We start from the raw sequence: 25,252 nt of genomic DNA on the forward strand, positions 1-25,252 counted from the left end.
TCATCCCATTGATTTTTTTTTCTTTCTTTTTAAAGGCCTACTGAAACCCACTACTACCGACCCAAAGTCTGATAGTTTATATATCAATGATGAAATCTTAACATTGCAACACATGCCAATACGGCCGGGTTAGCTTACTAAAGTGCAATTTTAAATTTTGCGCAAAATATCCTACTGAAAACGTCTCGATATGATGACGCCTGCGCGTGACGTCACGGATTGTAGAGGACATTTTGGGACAGCATGGTGGCCAGCTATTAAGTCGTCTGTTTCATCGCAAAATTCCACAGTATTCTGGACATCTGTGTTGGTGAATCTTTTGCAATTTGTTCAATGAACAATGGAGACAGCAAAGAAGAAAGCTGTAGGTGGGAAGCGATGTATTGCGGCAGGTGTTGTGCCGGATAACACACCCCCGCCATAGAATGCACCCCCTGATTGTTGTGCCGCATAACACAGCCGGTGTTTCATTGTTTACATTCCCGAAATATGACAGTCAAGCTTTACCATTGGCCTGTGGAGAACTGGGACAACAGAGACTCTTACCAGGAGGACTTTGAGTTGGATGCGCAGACGCGGTACCGTGAGTACGCATGCAGCTGCGGCTTCCAAACATTTGATCCCTTGCCCGTACGTGCGTGCCGCTATGTGCATGTCACGTACGTAACTTTGGGGACTTTGGGGAAATATATGTGCTGTATGAACTTTGGGGAGGTGAACGATACTTTGGGCTGTGGGATTGAGTGTGTTGTGCAGGTGTTTGAGTTGTATTGGCGGGTTATATGGACGGGAGGGGGGAGGTGTTTGTTATGCGGGATTAATTTGTGGCATATTAAATACAAGCCTGGTTGTGTTGTGGCAAATAGAGTATATACATGTCTTGTGTTTATTTACTGTTTTAGTCAATCCCAGCTGAATATCAGGTCCCACCCGCCTCTCACAGCATCTTCCCTATCTGAATCGCTCCCACTGCCCTCTAGTCCTTCACTCTCACTTTCCTCATCCACAAATCTTTCATCCTCGCTCAAATTAATGGGGAAATCGTCGCTTTCTCGGTCCGAATCGCTCTCGCTGCTGGTGGCCATGACTGTAAACAATGTGCGGATGTGAGGAGCTCCACAACCTGTGACGTCACGCGCATATCGTCTGCTACATCCGGTACAGGCAAGGCTTTTTTATCAGCGACCAAAAGTTGTGAACTTTATCGTCGATGTTCTCTACTAAATCCTTTCAGCAAAAATATGGCATCATCGCGAAATGATCAAGTATGACACATAGAATGGACCTGCTATCCCCGTTTAAATAAGAAAATCGCATTTCAGTAGGCCTTTAACGTTGATGTTCCAGGTAATCTTATTTTCAGTGAAGGTATAGGATAGGCAAATATAAGCCTTGGCTTCAGCCTATTCCTTTTTCGGTCCTGCTTTTTCTTTTCTTTTCTTTTTGTGTGTAAATGTGTATGATTGTTATATATGTATAATCTGTACTCTTAAACTGGTCACACAAAATGGTTAATGGTTGATGGTTGATTATATGACCGAAATAAACTTATTTCATTCAAATCTTATACGTCTAGTCTCTTACGTGAATGAGCTAAATAATATTAGTTGATATTTTAAGGTAATGTGTTAATAATTTCACACATAAGTCGCTCCTGAGTATAAGTCGCACCCCCCGGCCAAACTATGTAAAAAACTGCGACTTATAGTCCGAAAAATACGGTAAGTGAGCACAACGTGACGCCGGCTCATATTATCAACATGGACGAGGTCCCCCTCACGTTTGACATTCCCATGGGCCGAAGTGTTGCAGTGAAAGGGCAAAAGAGTGTCAATATCGTAACAACTGGTCAGGAGAAATCACACTTCACAGTGGTGCTGGCATGTTGTGGAAATGGATCAAAATTGCCACCAATGGTCATTTTCAAACAAAAAACCATGCCAAAAATTAAATCCCCCTCATTATTCTTTATGTATTTTAAATTGCCTTTCAAACGTCTATTCTTGGTGTTGGATTTTATCAAATAAATTTCCCCCCAAAAATGCGACTAAGGTTTTTTTTCCTTTTTTATTATGCATTTTCGGCCGGTGCGACTTATACTCCGGAGCGATTTATAATCCGAAAAATACGGTATATAAATTAATAAACTTGTGCTGAAACTGCCATTTGCACTGCATTCATTGCAAAAACTGTATGATAATAATAATATTATGCTATCCCAATATTTACTATTACTGGCTATGATGCAAGCAATTTGACACGATTAGAAAAGTACATTAGAAAGCGGTTATTCATCCTCTGCTCAAAAGACCTAACCTTGATCCTGACCTCATGGTAAACTACCGACCGGTGTCCCACCTTCCCTTTATTTCGAAAACCCTCGAAAAAATTGTCGCACAGCAGCTAAATGAACACTTAGTGTCTAACAATCTCTGTGAACCTTTTCAATCCGGTTTCAGGGCAAATCACTCTACGGAGACAGCCCTCGCAAAAATGACTAATGATCTACTGCTAACGATGGATTCTGATGCGTCATCTATGTTGCTGCTTCTTGATCTTAGCGCTGCTTTCGATACCGTCGATCATAATATTTTATTAGAGCGTATCAAAACACGTATTGGTATGTCAGACTTAGCTTTGTCGTGGTTTAACTCTTATCTTACTGACAGGATGCAATGCGTCTCCCATAATAATGTGACCTCGGACTATGTTAAGGTAACGTGCGGAGTCCCCCAAGGTTCGGTTCTTGGCCCTGCACTCTTTAGTATTTACATGCTGCCGCTAGGCGACATCATACGCAAATACGGTGTTAGCTTTCATTGTTATGCTGATGACACCCAACTCTACATGCCCCTAAAGCTGACCAACACGCCGGATTGTAGTCAGCTGGAGGCGTGTCTTAATGAAATTAAACAATGGATGTCTGCTAACTTCTTGCAACTCAACGCCAAGAAAACGGAAATGCTGATTATCGGTCCTGCTAAACACCGACATTTATTTAATAATACCACCTTAACATTTGACAACCAAACAATTACACAAGGCGAATCAGTAAAGAATCTGGGTATCATCTTCGACCCAACTCTCTCGTTTGAATCACACATTAAGAGTGTTACTAAAACGGCCTTCTTTCATCTCCGTAATATCGCTAAAATTCGTTCTATTTTATCCACTAGCGACGCTGAGATCATTATTCATGCGTTCGTTACGTCTCGTCTCGACTACTGTAACGTATTATTTTCGGGTCTCCCTATGTCTAGCATTAAAAAATTACAGTTGGTACAAAATGCGGCTGCTAGACTTTTGACAACAACAAGAAAGTTTGATCATATTACGCCTATACTGGCTCACCTGCACTGGCTTCCTGTGCACTTAAGAAGTGACTTTAAGGTTTTACTACTTACGTATAAAATACTACACGGTCTAGCTCCGTCCTATCTTGTCGATTGCATTGTACCATATGTCCCGGCAAGAAATCTGCGTTCAAAGAACTCCGGCTTATTAGTGATTCCCAGAGCCCAAAAAAAGTCTGCGGGCTATAGAGCGTTTTCTATTCGGGCTCCAGTACTATGGAATGCCCTCCCGGTAACAATTAGAGATGCTACCTCAGTAGAAGCATTTAAGTCCCATCTTAAAACTCATTTGTATACTCTAGCCTTTAAATAGCCCCCCTGTTAGACCAGTTGATCTGCCGTTTCTTTTCTTTTCTCCTCTGCTCCCCTTTTCCTTGAGGGGGGGGGCACAGGTCCGGTGGCCATGGATGAAGTGCTGGCTGTCCAGAGTCGGGACCCGGGGTGGACCGCTCGCCTGTGCATCGGCTGGGAACATCTCTACGCTGCTGACCCGTCTCCGCTCGGGATGGTGTCCTGCTGGCCCCACTATGGACTGGACTCTTACTATTATGTTGGATCCACTATGGACTGGACTCTCACAATATTATGTCAGACCCACTCGACATCCATTGCTTTCGGTCTCCCCTAGAGGGGGGGGGGGGGGTTACCCACATATGCGGTCCTCTCCAAGGTTTCTCATAGTCATTCACATCGACGTCCCACTGGGGTGAGTTTTTCCTTGCCCGTATGTGGGCTTTGTACCGAGGATGACGTTGTGGCTTGTGCAGCCCTTTGAGACACTTGTGATTTAGGGCTATATAAATAAAGATTGATTGATTGATTGATTGATTAAATGTACATTAATTGACATATTAAAAAAGTAACTGCTAAATGGGATTGTGTGGTGTTGCTGTATGGATAGACCCTCAGACTCTTTCCCGGATTGTCTGTGTTGTTTTTTTTTAAGTTACATGTCCCACTACTTCAGGCATAAAAATAAATCCATCATTATAATAATTAGGAATAACAGCTTCAGAATGCTTGTCAGCACATGACACGTCTCCATGACAACCATCTCCCATGATCGGTTGGCTCTAACCACAGGGAAATCAGACTTCCTCTAAAATACGGTAAAGGACCAAGAAAACACACAAAAAAACTATTTGACACTCTTCTCTAAAGTTCGCCATTTTTCAACCTCATGCGACTGAGCAGCGGATACGTGACGTAAACGTAAGGGCGGGGACAACTGACGTAACCAGGAGGTGTCCTGCAGGCTAGATCGTCCCAATTCATATCGCTCCAGCCCAGCACTTTGTTGACCACCTGGGGTTGGTCCTTGGAAGGAAGCAGCCGGCGAATTCAGCCACACAGCTTTACCATGAATTGATTAACGTGGACCCCGACTTAAACAAGTTGAAAAACTTATTTGGGTGTTACCATTTAGTGGTCAATTGTACGGAATATGTACTGTGCTGTGCAATCTACTAATACAAGTTTCAATCAATCAATCAAAGCTGCTAAGTCTGCTTAGCTGATTGGAGCGCCAGCTTCCGCAGCTAGTGGGTCCATGACGATGACTTCTGTTTTGTTTCATCAGCCATTTTACTGCCGTGTTACAGACAATTTTTTGAAACAATTAAGGTGTTCATTAACTTTTACAAAATCTTTCCTGCCAGTGTATATCTTCGGCTAGTGCGGCTAAAATATGTAAACATTTTTATTTCTTCTAAAATGTTGGTGGGTGCGGCTTAATCAAATCAAATCAAATCAACTTTATTTATAGAGCACATTTAAAATTTACCACAGGGGTAGCCAAAGTGCTGTACAATGAGCAGGTTAAAAGATAAAACGAGTACCGAGCAAACACAACACAACACAAACAGAACACGATAAAAAATAAATAATTAAAATAGAATTAATAAAAACATAAAAACAGGATCACAGCAGGTGTATTATGGGGCGCCATTGCAGGATGGATATCACTCAGTGTTAAAAGCCATGGAATAAAAGTATGTTTTTAAGAGAGATTTAAAAACAGGAAGAGAGGAGGCTTGTCTAACACTCAGGGGTAGGTCGTTCCAGAGCTTGGGAGCAGCAACGGCGAAAGCTCTGTCACCTCTAAGCTTCAGCCTTGTGTCAGGGACCGTCAACAGCAGCTGATCGGCTGATCTTAAGGATCGGGTGGGGCAGTAAGGCTGAAGGAGGTCGGAGAGATAGGTTGGCGCGAGGTTGTTTAGACATTTAAAAACAAATAAAAGGAGTTTAAAATGTATTCGGTAACGCACAGGGAGCCAGTGAAGGGACGCTAAAATAGGGGTGATGTGCTCACATCAGCTTAAATACCGGTGCGCTCTATAGTGCTTAAAACAGGGGTGTCAAACTGTTAGAATAATTATGTATATATTATCACACAACTTTTATGCTTAAGGGCCGTTGCTATAATTATTGTCATTTGTGCTGAAGTGGTATTTTTCTTTGTCTGTGCAAAGCTGGCAATCCAAAAGATTGCAAGCCAGTCTGGTATCAGTGTCTGTGTCCAAGAACGGCCTGCTGACTGCCAAGGCCGAACACCGCCGTGACGCAGACGGAGCAGAGACAAGGCGATATCACCAGTGTCAATACATTTGCATTTCTTGTATAATCATATATTGTGTCTAACTGGAGCTGTCGAGATTAACCCCATTCCCTCAGCGACAGCTTCAGTGATGTAACCAGGGACCTTCCAAATAAATAGAGGAAGCACTTGGGCTAGACTTTAGAGCGAAGTTTGGATCTGTAACTAGACTACAGCCCAAATAACGTCTTTCCTCAATTGAGCAAAATGTAACTCTGTCTCTGCATGATTCCTTGCTTCTTGTCTGTTTTAATAGATGTCATCAGTGTTTGAAACTGACACAAACTCATTTTAGATCGGGGGCCACATGGAGAAAAATCTACTCCAAAGTGGGACTGGTAAAATCCCAACACTATAACTTAAAAAAAAAAGACAACTTCAGATTATTTTCTTTGTTTAGATATAGAAAAAGCACATTCTGAAAATGTACTCGCCTAAAATGCTCACATGGAACAAGAAAACGTCTCGTTAAACATTAGGAAATGACATACCGATGAACATGTTACTGTTTGAGCAACTAAGATATTCATATGTGTGATTGAAGCTACAAGCTACAGCATGGTCAATGGAAGAAATACAAGTGGTGGTTTTACGGTACGTTCAAGGACCGCTGAAAAAAGTAGGACAACCAAAGAGTAGAACATCCACCAGAAATAAATATTAGATTTAATTTCCAACACACTTTTCATTTAAAACAAATCTTAAAATGCTGAAGTACAAATGTATAAAACAGTAAAAGTTTAACCATTAAAACAGATAAAATACTAAGACTAAAACACTATCAGTGAAGCATAAAAAAACAAAAGACATGCAAAATAGTGGGTTTTCTTACAGTGGGTCTATTTGTTTTAGTTATTTTTTTTTTTTAAATCTAAGGAAGTCAGTGTGTGTTTAAGTACTTTTTGAGCACATTTAACAATATTGCGATTATAATTACGATGTCGATTTTGGTCACAATGACCGTGCTGTAACATTTTCACGTCGTGCCATCCCTCACCCTAACATTTGTCCATCACTCCAGCAGCACTGAGAGCAGATCCAGCAAAACAGCCTGGAGGTAACGTTGCAATTTTCAATGTCAACAAAGATATCGACTCATAAATTTAAGAATAAAACAAGATACAACAACTGGACAAAAGTTATTTATTATAAGCTCATTTTTAAATGTTCCAATAAAATGTTTTATTTTTATTAGAGATGTCTGATAATATCGGACTGCCGATAATATCGGACTGCCGATATTATCGGCCGATAAATGCTTCAAAATGTAATATCGGATATTATCGGTATCGGTTTAAAAATTATCGGTATCGGTTTCAAAAAGTAACATTTATGACTTTCTAAAATGCCGCTGTGTACACGGACGTAGGGTGAAGTACAGAGCACCAATAAACCTTAAAGGCACTGCCTTTGCATGCCCGCCCAGTCACATAATATCTACGGCTTTTCACACACACAAGTGATGCCTCATATACTTGATCAACAGCCATACATGTCACACTGAGGGTGGCCGTATAAACAACTTTAACACTGTTACAAATATGCGCCACACTGTGAACCCACACCAAACAAGAATGACAAACAAATTTCGGGAGAACATCCGCACCGTAACACAACATAAACACAACAGAACAAATACCCAGAACCCCTTGCAGCACTAACTCTTCCGGGATGCTACAATCTACACCCCCCGCTACTACCCACCCCCCACCCCAACCCCGCCCACCTCAACCTCCTCATGCTCTCTCAGGGAGAGCATGTCCCAAATTTCAAGCTGCTGTTTTGAGGCATGTTAAAAAAAATAATGCACTTTGTGACTTCATAATAAATATGGCAGTGCCATGTTGGCATTTTTTTCCATAACTTGAGTTGATTTATTTTGGAAAACCTTGTTACATTGTTTAATGCATCCAGCGGGGCATCACAACAAAACTAGGCATAATAATGTGTTAATTCCACGACTGTATATATCGGTATCGGTTGATATCGGAATCGGTAATTAAGAGTTGGACAATATCGGATATCGGCAAAAAAGCCATTATCGGACATCTCTAATTTTTATTATTAAAAACGTTGAATATTTATGAACAAAAACAAAGGTATCGAAAATCGTTGGTACTGTATCGGTTCAAATGTGAAAGATACTCATCCCTATGCACGGCGAGTAAGCCAGGGATGGCCTAAAAAACGTGTTTTTTAAAATTTGATTCTTAGGGGAAAAAAAAGATGAATACAAATGTTTTTTTTAAATAGATTTTTAGAAAATTATGAATGGGAATGATTTTTATTTTTTTTCAGCATCCCTAATTGTTATTAAAGTAGCTCAAATGTCAGCAAATGAGATAGTAAAGACTAGAGATATCCGATAATATCGGGCTGCCGATATTATCGGCCGATAAATGCTTTAAAATGTAATATCGGAGATGATCGGTATCGGTTTCAAAAAGTAAAATGTATTGACTTTTTAAAACGCCGCTGTACGGAGCGGTACACGGACGTAGGGAGAAGTGCAAAAAAGCCATTATCGGACATCTCTAGTAGAGACACTCGATACGGGCTTTCTTAACCACATCCATTATGCCGATACTATCCAGCACTTCATTTTCATTACCGATCATCAATATTCTACCGATATCTACGGTGCAGTCCAAAGGCGAAACATAGATATATGTTTTTATTAGGGATGTCCGATAATGGCTTTTTGCCGATATTCCGATATTGTCCAACTCTTTAATTACCAATACCGATATCAACCGATACCGATATCAACCGATATATGCAGTCGTGGTATTAACACATTATTATGCCTAATTTGGACAACCAGGTATGGTGAAGATAAGGTACTTTTTTTAAAAAATTAATAAAATAAGACAAATACATTTACATTTCTTGAATAAAAAAGAAAGTAAAACAATATAAAAACAGTTACATAGAAACTAGTAATTAATGAAAATGAGTAAAATTAACTGTTAAAGGTTAGTACTAACAGTTAATTTTACTCATTTTCTTTAATTACTAGTTTCTATGTAACTGTTTTTATATTGTTTTACTTTAATACATTGTTTATAATGAATGAAAATGAGTAAAATTAACTGTTGAAGGTTAGTACTAACAGTTAATTTTACTCATTTTCATTAATTACTAGTTTCTATGTAACTGTTTTTATATTGTTTTACTTTCTTTTTTATTCAAGAAATTTAAATGTATTTGTCTTATTTTAATTAAAATTTTTTACCGGAGAAGCCATGGAAAACGACTTCCGGACGGCTTCGAAGCAATTCTGGACCACCATCCGCCGCCTCGGGAAGGGGAAGCAGTGCACTATCAACACCGTGTATGGCGAGGATGGTGTTCTGCTGACCTCGACTGCGGATGTTGTGGATCGGTGGAGGGAATACTTCGAAGACCTCCTCAATCCCACCAACACGTCTTCCTATGAGGAAGCAGTGCCTGGGGAGTCTGTGGTGGGCTCTCCTATTTCTGGGGCTGAGGTTGCTGAGGTAGTTAAAAAGCTCCTCGGTGGCAAGGCCCCGGGGGTGGATGAGATCCGCCCGGAGTTCCTTAAGGCTCTGGATGCTGTGGGGCTGTCTTGGTTGACAAGACTCTGCAGCATCGCATGGACATCGGGGGCGGTACCTCTGGATTGGCAGACCGGGGTGGTGGTTCCTCTCTTTAAGAAGGGGAACCGGAGGGTGTGTTCCAACTATCGTGGGATCACACTCCTCAGCCTTCCCGGTAAGGTCTATTCAGGTGTACTGGAGAGGAGGCTACGCCGGATAGTCGAACCTCGGATTCAGGAGGAACAGTGTGGTTTTCGTCCTGGTCGTGGAACTGTGGACCAGCTCTATACTCTCGGCAGAGTCCTTGAGGGTGCATGGGAGTTTGCCCAACCAGTCTACATGTGTTTTGTGGACTTGGAGAAGGCATTCGACCGTGTCCCTCGGGAAGTCCTGTGGGGAGTGCTCAGAGTATGGGGTATCGGACTGTCTGATTGTGGCGGTCCGCTCTCTGTATGATCAGTGCCAGAGATTGGTCCGCATTGCCGACAGTAAGTCGGACACGTTTCCAGTGAGGGTTGGACTCCGCCAAGGCTGCCCTTTGTCACCGATTCTGTTCATAACTTTTATGGACAGAATTTCTAGGCGCAGTCAAGGCGTTGAGGGGATCTGGTTTGGTGGCTGCAGGATTAGGTCTCTGCTTTTTGCAGATGATGTGGTTCTGATGTCTTCATGTGGCCAGGATCTTCAGCTCTCGCTGGATCGGTTCGCAGCGGAGTGTGAAGCGACTGGGATGAGAATCAGCACCTCCAAGTCCGAGTCCATGATTCTCACCCGGAAAAGGGTGGAGTGCCATCTGCGGGTTGGGGAGGAGATCTTGCCCCAAGTGGAGGAGTTCAAGTACCTCGGAGTCTTGTTCACGAGTGAGGGAAGAGTAGATCGTGAGATCGACATGCGGACGCTGTATCGAACCGTTGTGGTGAAGAAGGAGCTGAGCCGGAAGGCAAAGCTCTCAATTTACCGGTCGATCTACGTTCCCATCCTCACCTATGGTCATGAGCTTTGGGTTATGACCGAAAGGACAAGATCACGGGTACAAGCGGCCAAAATGAGTTTCCTCCGCCGGGTGGCGCGGCTCTCCCTTAGAGATAGGGTGAGAAGCTCTGCCATCCGGGGGGAGCTCAAAGTAAAGCCGCTGCTCCTTCACATCGAGAGGAGCCAGATGAGGTGGTTCGGGCATCTGGTCAGGATACCACCCAAACGCCTCCCTAGGGAGGTGTTTAGGGCACGTCCGACCGGTAGGAGGCCGCGGGGAAGACCCAGGACACGTTGGGAAGACTATGTCTCCCGGCTGGCCTGGGAACGCCTCGGGGTCCCACAGGAGGAGCTGGACGAAGTGGCTGGGGAGAGGGAAGTCTGGGCTTCCCTGCTTAGGCTGCTGCCCCCGCGACCCGACCTCGGATAAGCGGAAGAAGATGGATGGATGAATGGATGGAGGTTAGTACTATTAGTGGACCAGCAGCACGCACAATCATGTGTGCTTACGGACTGTATCCCTTGCAGACTGTATTGATATATATTGATATATAATGTAGGAACCACAATATTAATAACAGAAAGAAACAACTCTTTTGTGTGAGTGAGTGTGAATGAGTGTAAATGGGGGAGGGATGTTTTTTGGGTTGGTGCACTAATTTTAAGTGTATCTTGTGTTTTTTATGTTGATTTAATAAAAAAATAAAATAAAAAAAAAATACCGATAATAAAAAAAACGATATCGATAATTTCCAATATTACATTTTAACGCATTTATTGGCCGATAATATCGGCAGGCCGACATTTCTAGTTTTTATATATACATTTTTATATCAATATCTGTCGATATTATTGGACATCCCTCATAATTAGTTTGACAATAAAATCAATGCTAATAAATATGCAGATTGTACTTTCCATGATGTATGTTGCCCCCTGCTGGCTTGGAGTGTAAGCGCAACAGACAGATGAGGTGGTGTTAGAGAGAAGCTGACCTGTGCCGGGGGTACGCCCTCTGGTGGTCGACAGTGCAACACGATCATGCCGCCGAGAGGCACCTCGGCACCTTGAGGGTCCTGCTCAAAGTTCTTCCTCAGGTCTTTGCAGGACAAGAAATACAAAGAGTGAGGGGATCTGACAGGCGGGGTGTGGGAACACTCGCGGGCGACTTACAGGCGATGCTCACTGACGCCTTGCGGCTCTTGGAGGTTCCTAAGTGACTCCAGGCCACGCAGAGACACCAGTAGTCCTCTGGACCGTGGAAGTCCTCCACCTGCTGGCGGGACACGTTGATCATCACCTCGCGGATCTTCAGCCCTGACAAAGACGAGAGGTAAAAAGTCACTTCTAGAAGGAAGGCTGTTTTTCGGACATGTACCTCAGGACTGGCTGAAAAAAGATAAAACACTTAATGAATATCCTGCTGGTGGCCTGTAAAAAGACCATTACTAGGAAATGGATATTACAGGAGAGCCCAACTTTGAAGCAATGGATGGAAATCACAATGGACAAATATAACATGGAGAAGATAACTGCCTTTATTAATTATAAATTGGAGAAATTTACTTCATACTGGGAAAACTCGGTCAATTATGTCACGCCCCATAAGCCTGAATTTAATTTCTCGAATTAGTGGTTGTACTGCTTAAAAAGGATTACTCCATATATATATATATATATGTATATATATATATATATGTATGTGTGGGAAAAAAATCACAAGACTATTTCATCTCTACAGGCCTGTTTCATGAGGGGGGGTACCCTCAATCGTCAGGAGATTTTAATGGGAGCATTCGCATACCATGGTTTATATAGGGCACAGAGTGGGTGGGTACAGGCTGGCCTAGGGGCGTGGTGATTGGCTCATGTGTTACCTAGGAGGTGTTTCCGTCTATGGCGGCATGTTGTTACAATTTCGCTGCGCTTGTTGAGGGATGACAGGTCTGGACGGTAAATAATAAACAGTTTCTCTTTCAAGCATAGGTTGCATCTTTTATTACCACTATTGTAAGGTGTGCTGGATGCAATAATTTGCCATGTTATTGAATATTCAACATTATTGTCTTTGAGGTCCCAAATGTGTTTGCTGAGTTCTGTGGTATTTCGCAGGTTTTTGTTCCTGAAAGAAGCCTTGTGATTGTTCCATCTGGTTTTGAATTCTCCCTCGGTTAATCCTACATATGTGTCGGATGTGTTAGTGTCCTTGCGTATTACCTTAGATTGGTAGACAACTGATGTTTGTAAGCACCCCCCGTTGAGAGGGCAATCAGGTTTCTTTCGACAGTTACATCCTTTGTTGGTTTTGGAGTCGCTCTGTATGGGGGCCGACGGCTCATTTGCAATTGTTTTGTTGTGGTTTGAGATGATTTGTCGTATATTGTTCATGCAGCTGTAGCTCAATTTAATGTCGTTCTTGTTGAATACTTTTCTTAGGGTGTTGTCTTTGGGAAAGTGTTTGTCAATCAGATTGAGGAATTTGTGTCCAATGTTCGTTGAGACGTTTTTGCTGTATGGGGGGTTGTACCAGATGATGTCGTTTCGTTTTCTGTTCTTTTTTGGCTGGTTTCCTGGCGTGGGTTCATAGGTGAGGGTGAAATTGTATCCGCTTTCATCAAGGGCTTTTTGGTACGGGGGGTTGCTTGGTCAAATTCAGCTTTGCTAGATGACAGCATCGATAGCCTTTTATTGATTCCGGTAGGTATTCTTTTCGTGGTGGTGGGTGGGTGGTTGCTGTCATGGTGCACGTATTGGAGTGTTGCGTTGGGTTTCGTGAATGGTTGATAGCTGTTATTTCTCAGGTTGAAAGTGACGTCAAGGAAGTTGACGGTTTGCTTGTTGGCTTCAATCGTGATCCGTAGGCCGTTCTCTTTGAAAATTTGGCATATGCGCTTCTTGGTATTCTCGCTGCTCCTTGGCGAGGCGCGACACACTGCCAGACGGTAAATACCAAGGTTCAGATTGAGGCTAGCGAGCTGGGAGAGGAGGAAACTCCCAACGAGTTCACACGTTTCTGCTCCGTCAAAACTTCCCATAGTGACGTCAAATGTTGCATTGTTCTTTTTTTGCCATGGTGTACTGTTGTGGATGAGAATGGAGTTTTTTGCGTGGATGATGATGTTTCTTTCGTTGCCTGTGATTGAGTCGTAGTCTGAGGCGAAGTCTAGTACTTGAGTCAGTAGGTCTTGCGTGATGGAAGGGTAAAATTCCTCTATATCAAAGGAGATAAAGTTGTGCTGTTGTTTGTCTTGGATGTTGTTGAACCATTTGATTACTGCTGCTGTATTTCTCCATTGGTTGAGTGGTGTTTTGTCCTTGATTTTTGTGTTGACTCTGTCCAGGATTATTTTGCTGATTTTTCCTATTTCAGATTTAGTTGGGTTTATTATATATATATATATATATATATATATATATATATATATATATATATATATATATATATATATATATATATATATATATATATATATATATATATATATGTGTGTGACGGTCCACAACTGTATGTGGCAAAATGCAGCTCCACACTGCTGTCGCTTAAACATATTACTGGCACCAGGTGGATTATGAATTTCTTTTATTACAGTGTCCTGCAAAACAGTGCAAATTGTGAGACTGTGAGTCCACTTGGGTCACAGGATTCTCAGTTGGAAGGCTTCACAGTTCTGATGTTGGACATAATAATAATAACACAAGTAGCCCCTGGTAAGTGTCCGTTTCAAACTAGAAAAATTTGAGAAAATAGAGAAATAAAAATATCAATTTACAATATTTAAGTTAGTCATAACTTTTAAGGAAGAGGGGAAAAAAAAAATAAAAAAAAGAGGGGAAAAAAAAAGAAAAAAAGTTGCAATTCAAAAATTGACCGACAGATATAACCATACCTCAAATAAGTTGCACAACAGGATGATTAGTTGCCTGCAAGCCTGGATAAACAATGTCTATTGTTTTTCTGACGCACCCGTAGAAAATTGATTGATGGATGGGCGAAAAAGGACGGATAAAAAAAAAAAAAAAATGTTAAAAATAAAAATAAAAATAAAAAATAAATACAAATTTTTTCTTTTAGTCGGGACTACCCGCGGGCTGGATTTTGGACGCTGGCGTGCCTTATCGGCCTAAGAGACCCAGTAACAAGCGGTAGAAAATGGATTGATGGATGGGGGAAAAAGAAAAGATTAAAAGAAATTATAATAAAAAATAAAAAAATTAACTTTTTTTTTTTTTTTACTTGGTACTACCCGCCGGCCGGATTTTGGATGCTGGCGGGCCGTATCTGGCCCGCGGGCCGTAGTTTGGGGACCCTTGCATTATAGCCTCAAATGCTACAGCACAGCAGCTAGCATTAGCACTATATTCTGGGTCAAAACAAGAAACGATTAAAAGATTTAAAAAAAAAATAATTAAAAAAAATGTATAAATACAATTTTATTTTATTTATTTTTTAGTCGGGAGTACCCGCAGGCCGGATTTTGGACGCTGTCGTACCGTATCTGCCAAGGAGACCCAGCAACAAGCGGTAGGAAATGGATTGATGGATGTTCGAAAAAGAACATCCATCCCCCGCTTATTCCCTTCGGGGTCGCGGGGGGCGCTGGAGCCTATCTCAGCTACAATCGGGCGGAAGGAGGGGTACACCCTGGACAAGTCGCCACCTCATCGCAGGGCCAACAAAGATAGACAGACAACATTCACGCTCACATTCACACACTAGGGCCAATTTAGTGTTGCCAATCAACCTATCCCCAGGTGCATGTCTTTGGAGGTGGGAGGAAGCCGGAGTACCCGGAGGGAACCCACGCAGTCACGGGGAGAACATGCAAACTCCATACAGAAAGATCCCGAGCCCGGGATTGAACTCACGACTACTCAGGACCTTTGTATTGTGAGGCAGACGCACTAACCCTTCTGCCACCGTGCTAAAAAAATTATAATTAAAAAAAATATATATATATATATTTTTTTTCTTTAGTCGAGACTACCCGCGGCCCAGATTTTGGACGCTGGCGTGCCGTATCTGCCTACGAGACCCAGTAACAAGTGGTAGAAAATGGATCGATGGATGGGTGAGAAGGACAGATTCAAAATATTATAATTAAAAAATAAAAAAAACATTTTTTTTATTTATTTTTTTACTTGGTACTACCCCACGGGCCGGATTTTGGATGCTGGCGGGCCGTATCTGACCGGCGGGCCGTAGTTTGGGAACCCCTGCATTATAGCATCAAATGCTACAGCACAGCAGCTAGCATTTGCACTATATTCTGGGTCAAAACAAGAAACGATTAAAAGATTTTTTTTTTAAATAATTAAAAAAAATGTATAAATACAATTTTATTTTATTTATTTTTTAGTCGGGAGTACCCGCAGGCCGGATTTTGGACGCTGTCGTACCGTATCTGCCAAGGAGACCCAGTAACAAGCGGTAGGAAATGGATTGATGGATGTTCGAAAAAGAACATCCATCCCCCGCTTATTCCCTTCGGGGTCGCGGGGGGCGCTGGAGCCTATCTCAGCTACAATCGGGCGGAAGGAGGGGTACACCCTGGACAAGTCGCCACCTCATCGCAGGGTCAACAAAGATAGACAGACAACATTCACGCTCACATTCACACACTAGGGCCAATTTAGTGTTGCCAATCAACCTATCCCCAGGTGCATGTCTTTGGAGGTGGGAGGAAGCCGGAGTACCCGGAGGGAACCCACGCAGTCACGGGGAGGACATGCAAACTCCATACAGAAAGATCCCGAGCCCGGGATTGAACTCACGACTACTCAGGACCTTTGTATTGTGAGGCAGACGCACTAACCCTTCTGCCACCGTGCTAAAAAAATTATAATTAAAAAAAAAATATATATATATATTTTTTTTCTTTAGTCGAGACTACCCGCGGCCCAGATTTTGGACGCTGGCGTGCCGTATCTGCCTACGAGACCCAGTAACAAGTGGTAGAAAATGGATCGATGGATGGGTGAGAAGGACAGATTCAAAATATTATAATTAAAAAATAAAAAAAACATTTTTTTAATTTTTTTTTTTACTTGGTACTACCCCACGGGCCGGATTTTGGATGCTGGCGGGCCGTATCTGACCGGCGGGCCGTAGTTTGGGAACCCCTGCATTATAGCATCAAATGCTAAAGCACAGCAGCAGGCATTAGCACTGTATTCTGGGTCAAAACAAGAAACTCAGCTGTTTGCATTTAGTGATGTGCATTTTTTTGTTTCAGTGTGTAATCTGATTTAGCAATTAGCATCAGGGCTTAAAAAAATAAAAAAAATAAAAAATAATAATTAAAAGTGCTAGCCAGCAAAATTCATGGCAGGTTAGTTTTCATATCAGCAGCGGTGCGTCGCTTTTTTAAATTGTTCTTTTATCAGCGACTAAAATGCAATCAAGAGGAGTGTCGTGATTAAAGATGACCGCTCTGGCCGCGTTAGCAACAAATAACAACAATTCATCACCAAAGAGGGTGTTTGTGAGCCCGGGTGTGTCATGTGAGCCAAACAGGAGACGGCTCGTGCTGCTCAATATTCGCTGACGAGCTCTTCCGGACCTCCAGGAAATTGTGTCTTTCAGCGTGACGAGCGTCCGGCGAGCGAATACGTTTTATTACGTTTAATAACAACATCAGGGCTGAGCCTTCAGGCGGGTGGAACCTCCTGACCCGTTCCACCCGCCTCCAACAGCACACCGATTTTTTTGAAGTCAGAGTCAGACTTTGATGGACTACACAGGACTGCCAGTCGCACTTAGATGGAGAAGATTACATAAAAACAACGTTTTTCTCTCACTAAACGTCGGAGACGATCAAAAGACAATGTTACATTTTGGTGCAGATCCGGATAAAGGTGCACGTACATCCATAAACGTGGATGCATATGCAAAAGTGCAATATATTTATCTGTACAGTAATCTATTTATATCTGCACCTTAGTGCTCTTTTATTCCGCACTACAACGAGCTAATGCAACAAAATTTTGTTCTTATCTTATCTGTTCGTTACGTCTCGTCTCGATTACTGTAACGTATTATTTTCGGGTCTCCCTGTGTCTAGCATTAAAAGATTACAGTTGGTACAAAATGCGGCTGCTAGACTTTTGACAAGAACAAGAAAGTTTGATCATATTACGCCTATACTGGCTCACCTGCACTGGCTTCCTGTGCACTTAAGATGTGATTTTAAGGTTTTACTACTTACGTATTAGAGATGTCACAACCCTTTTGTGTGAATGAGTGTAAATGGGGGAGGGAGTTTTTTTGGGTTAGTGTACTAATTGTAAGTGTATCTTGTGTTTTTTTTAAGTTGATTTAATAAAAAACAAACAAACAAAAAAACCGATACCGATAATAAAAAAAAAGATACCGATATTTTCCGATATTACATTTTAAAGGATTTATCGGCCGATAATATCGGCAGGCCGATATTATTATTGTAAGTGTATCTTGTGTTTTTTATGTTGATTTAATAAAAAACAAAAAACAAAAAAAACGATACCGATAATAAAAAAACGATACCGATAATTTCCGATATTACATTTTAAAGGATTTATCGGCCGATAATATCGGCAGGCCGATATTATTATTGTAAGTGTATCTTGTGTTTTTTTATGTTGATTTAATAAAAAACAAAAAAAACAAAAAAACCATACCGATAATAAAAAAAACGATACCGATAATTTCCGATATTACATTTTAAAGGATTTATCGGCAGGCCGATATTATTATTGTAAGTGTATCTTGTGTTTTTTTATGTTGATTTAATAAAAAACAAAAAACAAAAAAAACGATACAGATAATAAAAAAACGATACCGATAATTTCCGATATTACATTTTAAAGGATTTATCGGCCGATAATATCGGCAGGCCGATATTATTATTGTAAGTGTATCTTGTGTTTTTTTATGTTGATTTAATAAAAAACAAAAAAAACAAAAAAAACGATACCGATAATAAAAAAAACGATACCGATAATTTCCGATATTACATTTTAAAGGATTTATCGGCCGATAATATCGGCAGGCCGATATTATTATTGTAAGTGTATCTTGTGTTTTTTTATGTTGATTTAATAAAAAACAAAAAACAAAAAAAACGATACAGATAATAAAAAAACGATACCGATAATTTCCGATATTACATTTTAAAGGATTTATCGGCCGATAATATCGGCAGGCCGATATTATTATTGTAAGTGTATCTTGTGTTTTTTTATGTTGATTTAATAAAAAACAAAAAAAACAAAAAAAACGATACCGATAATAAAAAAAACGATACCGATAATTTCCGATATTACATTTTAAAGGATTTATCGGCCGATAATATCGGCAGGCCGATATTATTATTGTAAGTGTATCTTGTGTTTTTTTATGTTGATTTAATAAAAAACAAAAAACAAAAAAAACGATACAGATAATAAAAAAACGATACCGATAATTTCCGATATTACATTTTAAAGGATTTATCGGCCGATAATATCGGCAGGCCGATATTATTATTGTAAGTGTATCTTGTGTTTTTTTATGTTGATTTAATAAAAAACAAAAAAAACAAAAAAACGATACCGATAATAAAAAAAACGATACCGATAATTTCCGATATTACATTTTAAAGGATTTATCGGCCGATAATATCGGCAGGCCGATATTATTATTGTAAGTGTATCTTGTGTTTTTTTATGTTGATTTAATAAAAAACAAACAAACAAAAAAAACGATACCGATAATAAAAAAAACGATACCGATATTTTCCGATATTACATTTTAAAGGATTTATCGGCCGATAATATCGGCAGGCCGATATTATTATTGTAAGTGTATCTTGTGTTTTTTTATGTTGATTTAATAAAAAACAAAAAAAACAAAAAAACGATACCGATAATAAAAAAAACGATACCGATAATTTCCGATATTACATTTTAAAGGATTTATCGGCCGATAATATCGGCAGGCCGATATTATTATTGTAAGTGTATCTTGTGTTTTTTTATGTTGATTTAATAAAAAACAAAAAACAAAAAAAACGATACCGATAATAAAAAAAACGATACCGATAATTTCCGATATTTTAAAGGATTTATCGGCCGATAATATCGGCAGGCCGATATTATTATTGTAAGTGTATCTTGTGTTTTTTTTATGTTGATTTAATAAAAAACAAAAAACAAAAAAAACGATACCGATAATAAAAAAACGATACCGATAATTTCCGATATTACATTTTAAAGGATTTATCGGCCGATAATATCGGCAGGCCGATATTATTATTGTAAGTGTATCTTGTGTTTTTTTATGTTGATTTAATAAAAAACAAAAAAACGATACCGATAATAAAAAAACGATACCGATAATTTCCGATATTACATTTTAAAGGATTTATCGGCCGATAATATCGGCAGGCCGATATTATTATTGTAAGTGTATCTTGTGTTTTTTTATGTTGATTTAATAAAAAAAATAAAAAATAAAAAAAACGATACCGATAATAAAAAAAACGATACCGATCATTTCCGATATTACATTTTAAAGGATTTATCGGCCGATAATATCGGCAGGCCGATATTATTATTGTAAGTGTATCTTGTGTTTTTTTATGTTGATTTAATAAAAAACAAAAAAAAAACAAAAAAACGATACCGATAATAAAAAAAACCATACCAATATTTTCCGATATTACATTTTAAAGGATTTATCGGCCGATAATATCGGCAGGCCGATATTATTATTGTAAGTGTATCTTGTGTTTTTTTATGTTGATTTAATAAAAAACAAAAAAAAAACAAAAAAAACGATACCGATAATAAAAAAAACGATACCGATAATTTCCGATATTACATTTTAAAGGATTTATCGGCCGATAATATCGGCAGGCCGATATTATTATTGTAAGTGTATCTTGTGTTTTTTTATGTTGATTTAATAAAAAACAAAAAACAAAAAAAACGATACCGATAATAAAAAAACGATACCGATAATTTCCGATATTACATTTTAAAGGATTTATCGGCCGATAATATCGGCAGGCCGATATTATTATTGTAAGTGTATCTTGTGTTTTTTTATGTTGATTTAATAAAAAACAAAAAACAAAAAAAACGATACCGATAATAAAAAAAACTATACCGATAATTTCCGATATTACATTTTAAAGGATTTATCGGCCGATAATATCGGCAGGCCGATATTATTATTGTAAGTGTATCTTGTGTTTTTTTATGTTGATTTAATAAAAAACAAAAAACAAAAAAAACGATACCGATAATAAAAAAACGATACCGATAATTTCCGATATTACATTTTAAAGGATTTATCGGCCGATAATCTCGGCAGGCCGATATTATTATTGTAAGTGTATCTTGTGTTTTTTTATGTTGATTTAATAAAAAACAAAAAAAACAAAAAAACGATACCGATAATAAAAAAAACGATACCGATAATTTCCGATATTACATTTTACAGGATTTATCGGCCGATAATATCGGCAGGCCGATATTATTATTGTAAGTGTATCTTGTGTTTTTTTATGTTGATTTAATAAAAAACAAAAAAAACGATACCGATAATAAAAAAAACGATACCGATATTTTCCGATATTACATTTTAAAGGATTTATCGGCCGATAATATCGGCAGGCCGATATTATTATTGTAAGTGTATCTTGTGTTTTTTTATGTTGATTTAATAAAAAACAAAAAAAACAAAAAAAACGATACCGATAATAAAAAAACGATACCGATAATTTCCGATATTACATTTTAAAGGATTTATCGGCCGATAGTATCGGCAGGCCGATATTATTATTGTAAGTGTATCTTGTGTTTTTTTATGTTGATTTAATAAAAAACAAAAAAAACAAAAAAACGATACCGATAATAAAAAAAACGATACCGATAATTTCCGATATTACATTTTAAAGGATTTATCGGCCGATAATATCGGCAGGCCGATATTATTATTGTAAGTTTATCTTGTGTTTTTTTATGTTGATTTAATAAAAAACAAAAAACAAAAAAATCGATACCGATAATAAAAAAAACGATACCGATAATTTCCGATATTACATTTTAAAGGATTTATCGGCCGATAATATCGGCAGGCCGATATTATTATTGTAAGTGTATCTTGTGTTTTTTTATGTTGATTTAATAAAAAACAAAAAAAACAAAAAAACGATACCGATAATAAAAAAAAACGATACCGATAATTTCCGATATTACATTTTAAAGGATTTATCGGCCGATAATATCGGCAGGCCGATATTATTATTGTAAGTGTATCTTGTGTTTTTTTATGTTGATTTAATAAAAAACAAAAAAAACAAAAAAACCATACCGATAATAAAAAAAACGATACCGATAATTTCCGATATTACATTTTAAAGGATTTATCGGCCGATAATATCGGCAGGCCGATATTATTATTGTAAGTGTATCTTGTGTTTTTTTATGTTGATTTAATAAAAAACAAAAAAAACAAAAAAACGATACCGATAATAAAAAAACGATACCGATAATTTCCGATATTACATTTTAAAGGATTTATCGGCCGATAAATCCTTTAAAATGTAAAATCGGAAATGATCGGTATTGTTTTTTTTATTATCGGTATCGTTTTTTTGTTTGTTTTTTATTAAATTTATGTTACAAATATGTATGTTTTGTTTTTGACGTTATGCTATTTTAAGTTAAGCAATTTTAAGTTATGCTATCTTACATTATGCTATGTTATGGGTTTTTATTTTTGTTACTTGACGTAATCTTACGTCATGTTATCCTACGTTACTTTGTGTTACAAGTTTTTCTGTTGACGTTGACATAAGTTTGTATGTTTGGTACTTGACATTGTTTTCTTATTTATTCTGTTTTTCTGTTGTTGTTTTTATGTTGTGGCAATTGACGTTATCTTAAGTTACCTTGTTAGTCTTTAAGTTTGGTTACTTGATGTCATGTTTTCTTACGTTATTTTATGTTATGGGTAATTATGTGTCATTACTTGACAATATGGTATCTTACGGTATGCTATGTTATGTTACGCTATCTTATGTCATACTGTGTTGTGATATTGTATGTTTTTTGTCAGTTACTTGACGTTATCTTATGTCATGCTATTTTATATCATTTTATGTTATGAGTTTTTATGTTTGGTTACTTGACGTTATGTTTTTTATTTTTATGCTATGTTACGTTATTTCCTGTTATGGGTTTTTATGTCTCGCTATCTTATGTTATGCAATCTTAGGTTATACAATCTTATGTTATGGTTTGTTACTTTATAGGTTTTTATTTTTGTTACTTGACGTTGCTATCTTAAGCCGAGGGTCAGCATGCGGCTCTTTAGTGCCGCCCTAGTGGCTCCCTGGAGCATTTGATAAAAAAAGATTGAAAATGGAAAAAGATGGTGGAAAAATTATGTTTTTGTTTTAGTACGTTTTTTGTTTGAGGACAAACATGACACAAACCTTCCCAATTGTTAGAAAGCCCACTGTTTAATATGTTTGTATTTATGCTTACTAATGAGAGTATTTGGTGAACATCGTTTTGTCCTACTCATTTTGCCGGTTCTTGAACTCACCATAGTGTGGACTGTGACGCAACAGTTTGTTGACATGCAAAATCTTCCACTCCCTCTGTGTCTCATTTTGTCCACCAAACGTTTTATGCTGTGTGTGAATGCACAAAGGTGCGCTTTGTTGATGTTATTGACTTGTTGGAGTGCTAATCAGGCATATTTGGTCAGTGCATGACTGCAAGATAATCAATGCTAACATGCTATTTAGGCTAGCTGTATGTACACATTGCATCATTATGCCTCATTTGTAGCTATATTTGAGCTCATTTAACCTGGGGGGGGGGGGCGGGGGGGGGGGGGGGGGGGGGGGTTACCCACATATGTGGTCCTCTCCAAGGTTTCTCATAGTCATTCACATCGACGTCCCACAGGGGTGAGTTTTTCCTTGCCCTTATGTGGGCTCTGTACCGAGGATGTCGTTGTGCAGCCCTTTGAGACACTTGTGATTTAAATAAACATTGATTGATTGATTGATTGACTTTTAATGTAATTTTGATAGTAGACTAATGTAGCTAATATAGACACTTACATCATGTGTTGCCTTCATTATAACACTTATATAAGACTTTTAAAGTCATTTTGATAGTAGGCTAATACACCTAATATAGACACTTACATCATGTGTTGCATTCATTATCCCACCTTTATAAGACTTTTAAAGTCATTTTGATAGTAGGCTAATATAGCTAATATAGACACTTACATCATGTGTTGCCTTCATTATAACACTTATATAAGACTTTTAAAGTCATTTTGATAGTAGGCTAATACACCTAATATAGACACTTACATCATGTGTTGCATTCATTATCCCACCTTTATAAGACTTTTAAAGTCATTTTGATAGTAGGCTAATATAGCTAATATAGACACTTACATCATGTGTTGCATTCATTATACCACCTTTATAAGACTTTTAAAGTGATTTTGATAGTAGGCTAATATAACTAATATAGACACTTACATCATGTGTTGCCTTCATTATAACACTTATATAAGACTTTTAAAGTGATTTTGATAGTAGGCTAATATAACTAATATAGACACTTACATCATGTGTTGCCTTCATTATAACACTTATATAAGACTTTTAAAGTAATTTTGATAGTAGGCTATTATAGCTAATATAGACACTTACATCATGTGTTGCCTTAATTATAACACTTATATAAGACTTTTAAAGTAATTTTGATAGTAGGCTAATATAGCTAATATAGACACTTACATCATGTGTTGCATTCATTATACCACCTTTATAAGACTTTTAAAGTGATTTTGATAGTAGGCTAATATAACTAATATAGACACTTACATCATGTGTTGCCTTCATTATAACACTTATATAAGACTTTTAAAGTAATTTTGATAGTAGGCTATTATAGCTAATATAGACACTTACATCATGTGTTGCCTTAATTATAACACTTATATAAGACTTTTAAAGTGATTTTGATGGGAGGCTAATATAGCTAATATAGACACTTACATCATGTGTTGCCTTCATTATAACACTTATATAAGACTTTTAAAGTAATTTTGATAGTAGGCTATTATAGCTAATATAGACACTTACATCATGTGTTGCCTTCATTATAACACTTATATAAGACTTTTAAAGTCATTTTGATAGTCGGCTAATATAGCTAATATAGACACTTACATCATGTGTTGCATTCATTATACCACCTTTATAAGACTTTTAAAGTGATTTTGATAGTAGGCTAATATAACTAATATAGACACTTACATCATGTGTTGCCTTCATTATAACACTTATATAAGACTTTTAAAGTGATTTTGATGGGAGGCTAATATAGCTAATATAGACACTTACATCATGTGTTGCATTCATTATACCACCTTTATAAGACTTTTAAAGTGATTTTGATAGTAGGCTAATATAACTAATATAGACACTTACATCATGTGTTGCCTTCATTATAACACTTATATAAGACTTTTAAAGTAATTTTGATAGTAGGCTATTATAGCTAATATAGACACTTACATCATGTGTTGCCTTAATTATAACACTTATATAAGACTTTTAAAGTGATTTTGATGGGAGGCTAATATAGCTAATATAGACACTTACATCATGTGTTGCCTTCATTATAACACTTATATAAGACTTTTAAAGTAATTTTGATAGTAGGCTATTATAGCTAATATAGACACTTACATCATGTGTTGCCTTCAT

At 38.2% G+C, this 25,252-nt stretch overlaps 1 protein-coding gene across 2 annotated transcripts in view; it reads right to left on the minus strand.

Moving 5' to 3' along the window:
- The window catches only part of LOC133577912 (netrin receptor UNC5D-like), a 771,105-nt gene that overhangs the window by 193,220 nt on the left and 552,633 nt on the right, over positions 1-25,252 (minus strand). For both annotated transcript variants that reach the window (XM_061932037.1, XM_061932038.1), the window contains 2 exons: positions 11,655-11,798; positions 11,477-11,580 (listed from right to left, as the gene is read on the minus strand). In XM_061932037.1, the coding sequence (XP_061788021.1) occupies positions 11,477-11,580; positions 11,655-11,798 (248 nt within the window). The remainder of the gene's footprint in view (positions 1-11,476; positions 11,581-11,654; positions 11,799-25,252) is intronic.

The sequence above is a fragment of the Nerophis lumbriciformis genome, linkage group LG39 (genome assembly GCF_033978685.3).
Source record: "Nerophis lumbriciformis linkage group LG39, RoL_Nlum_v2.1, whole genome shotgun sequence".
Classification (NCBI taxonomy): domain Eukaryota; kingdom Metazoa; phylum Chordata; class Actinopteri; order Syngnathiformes; family Syngnathidae; genus Nerophis; species Nerophis lumbriciformis.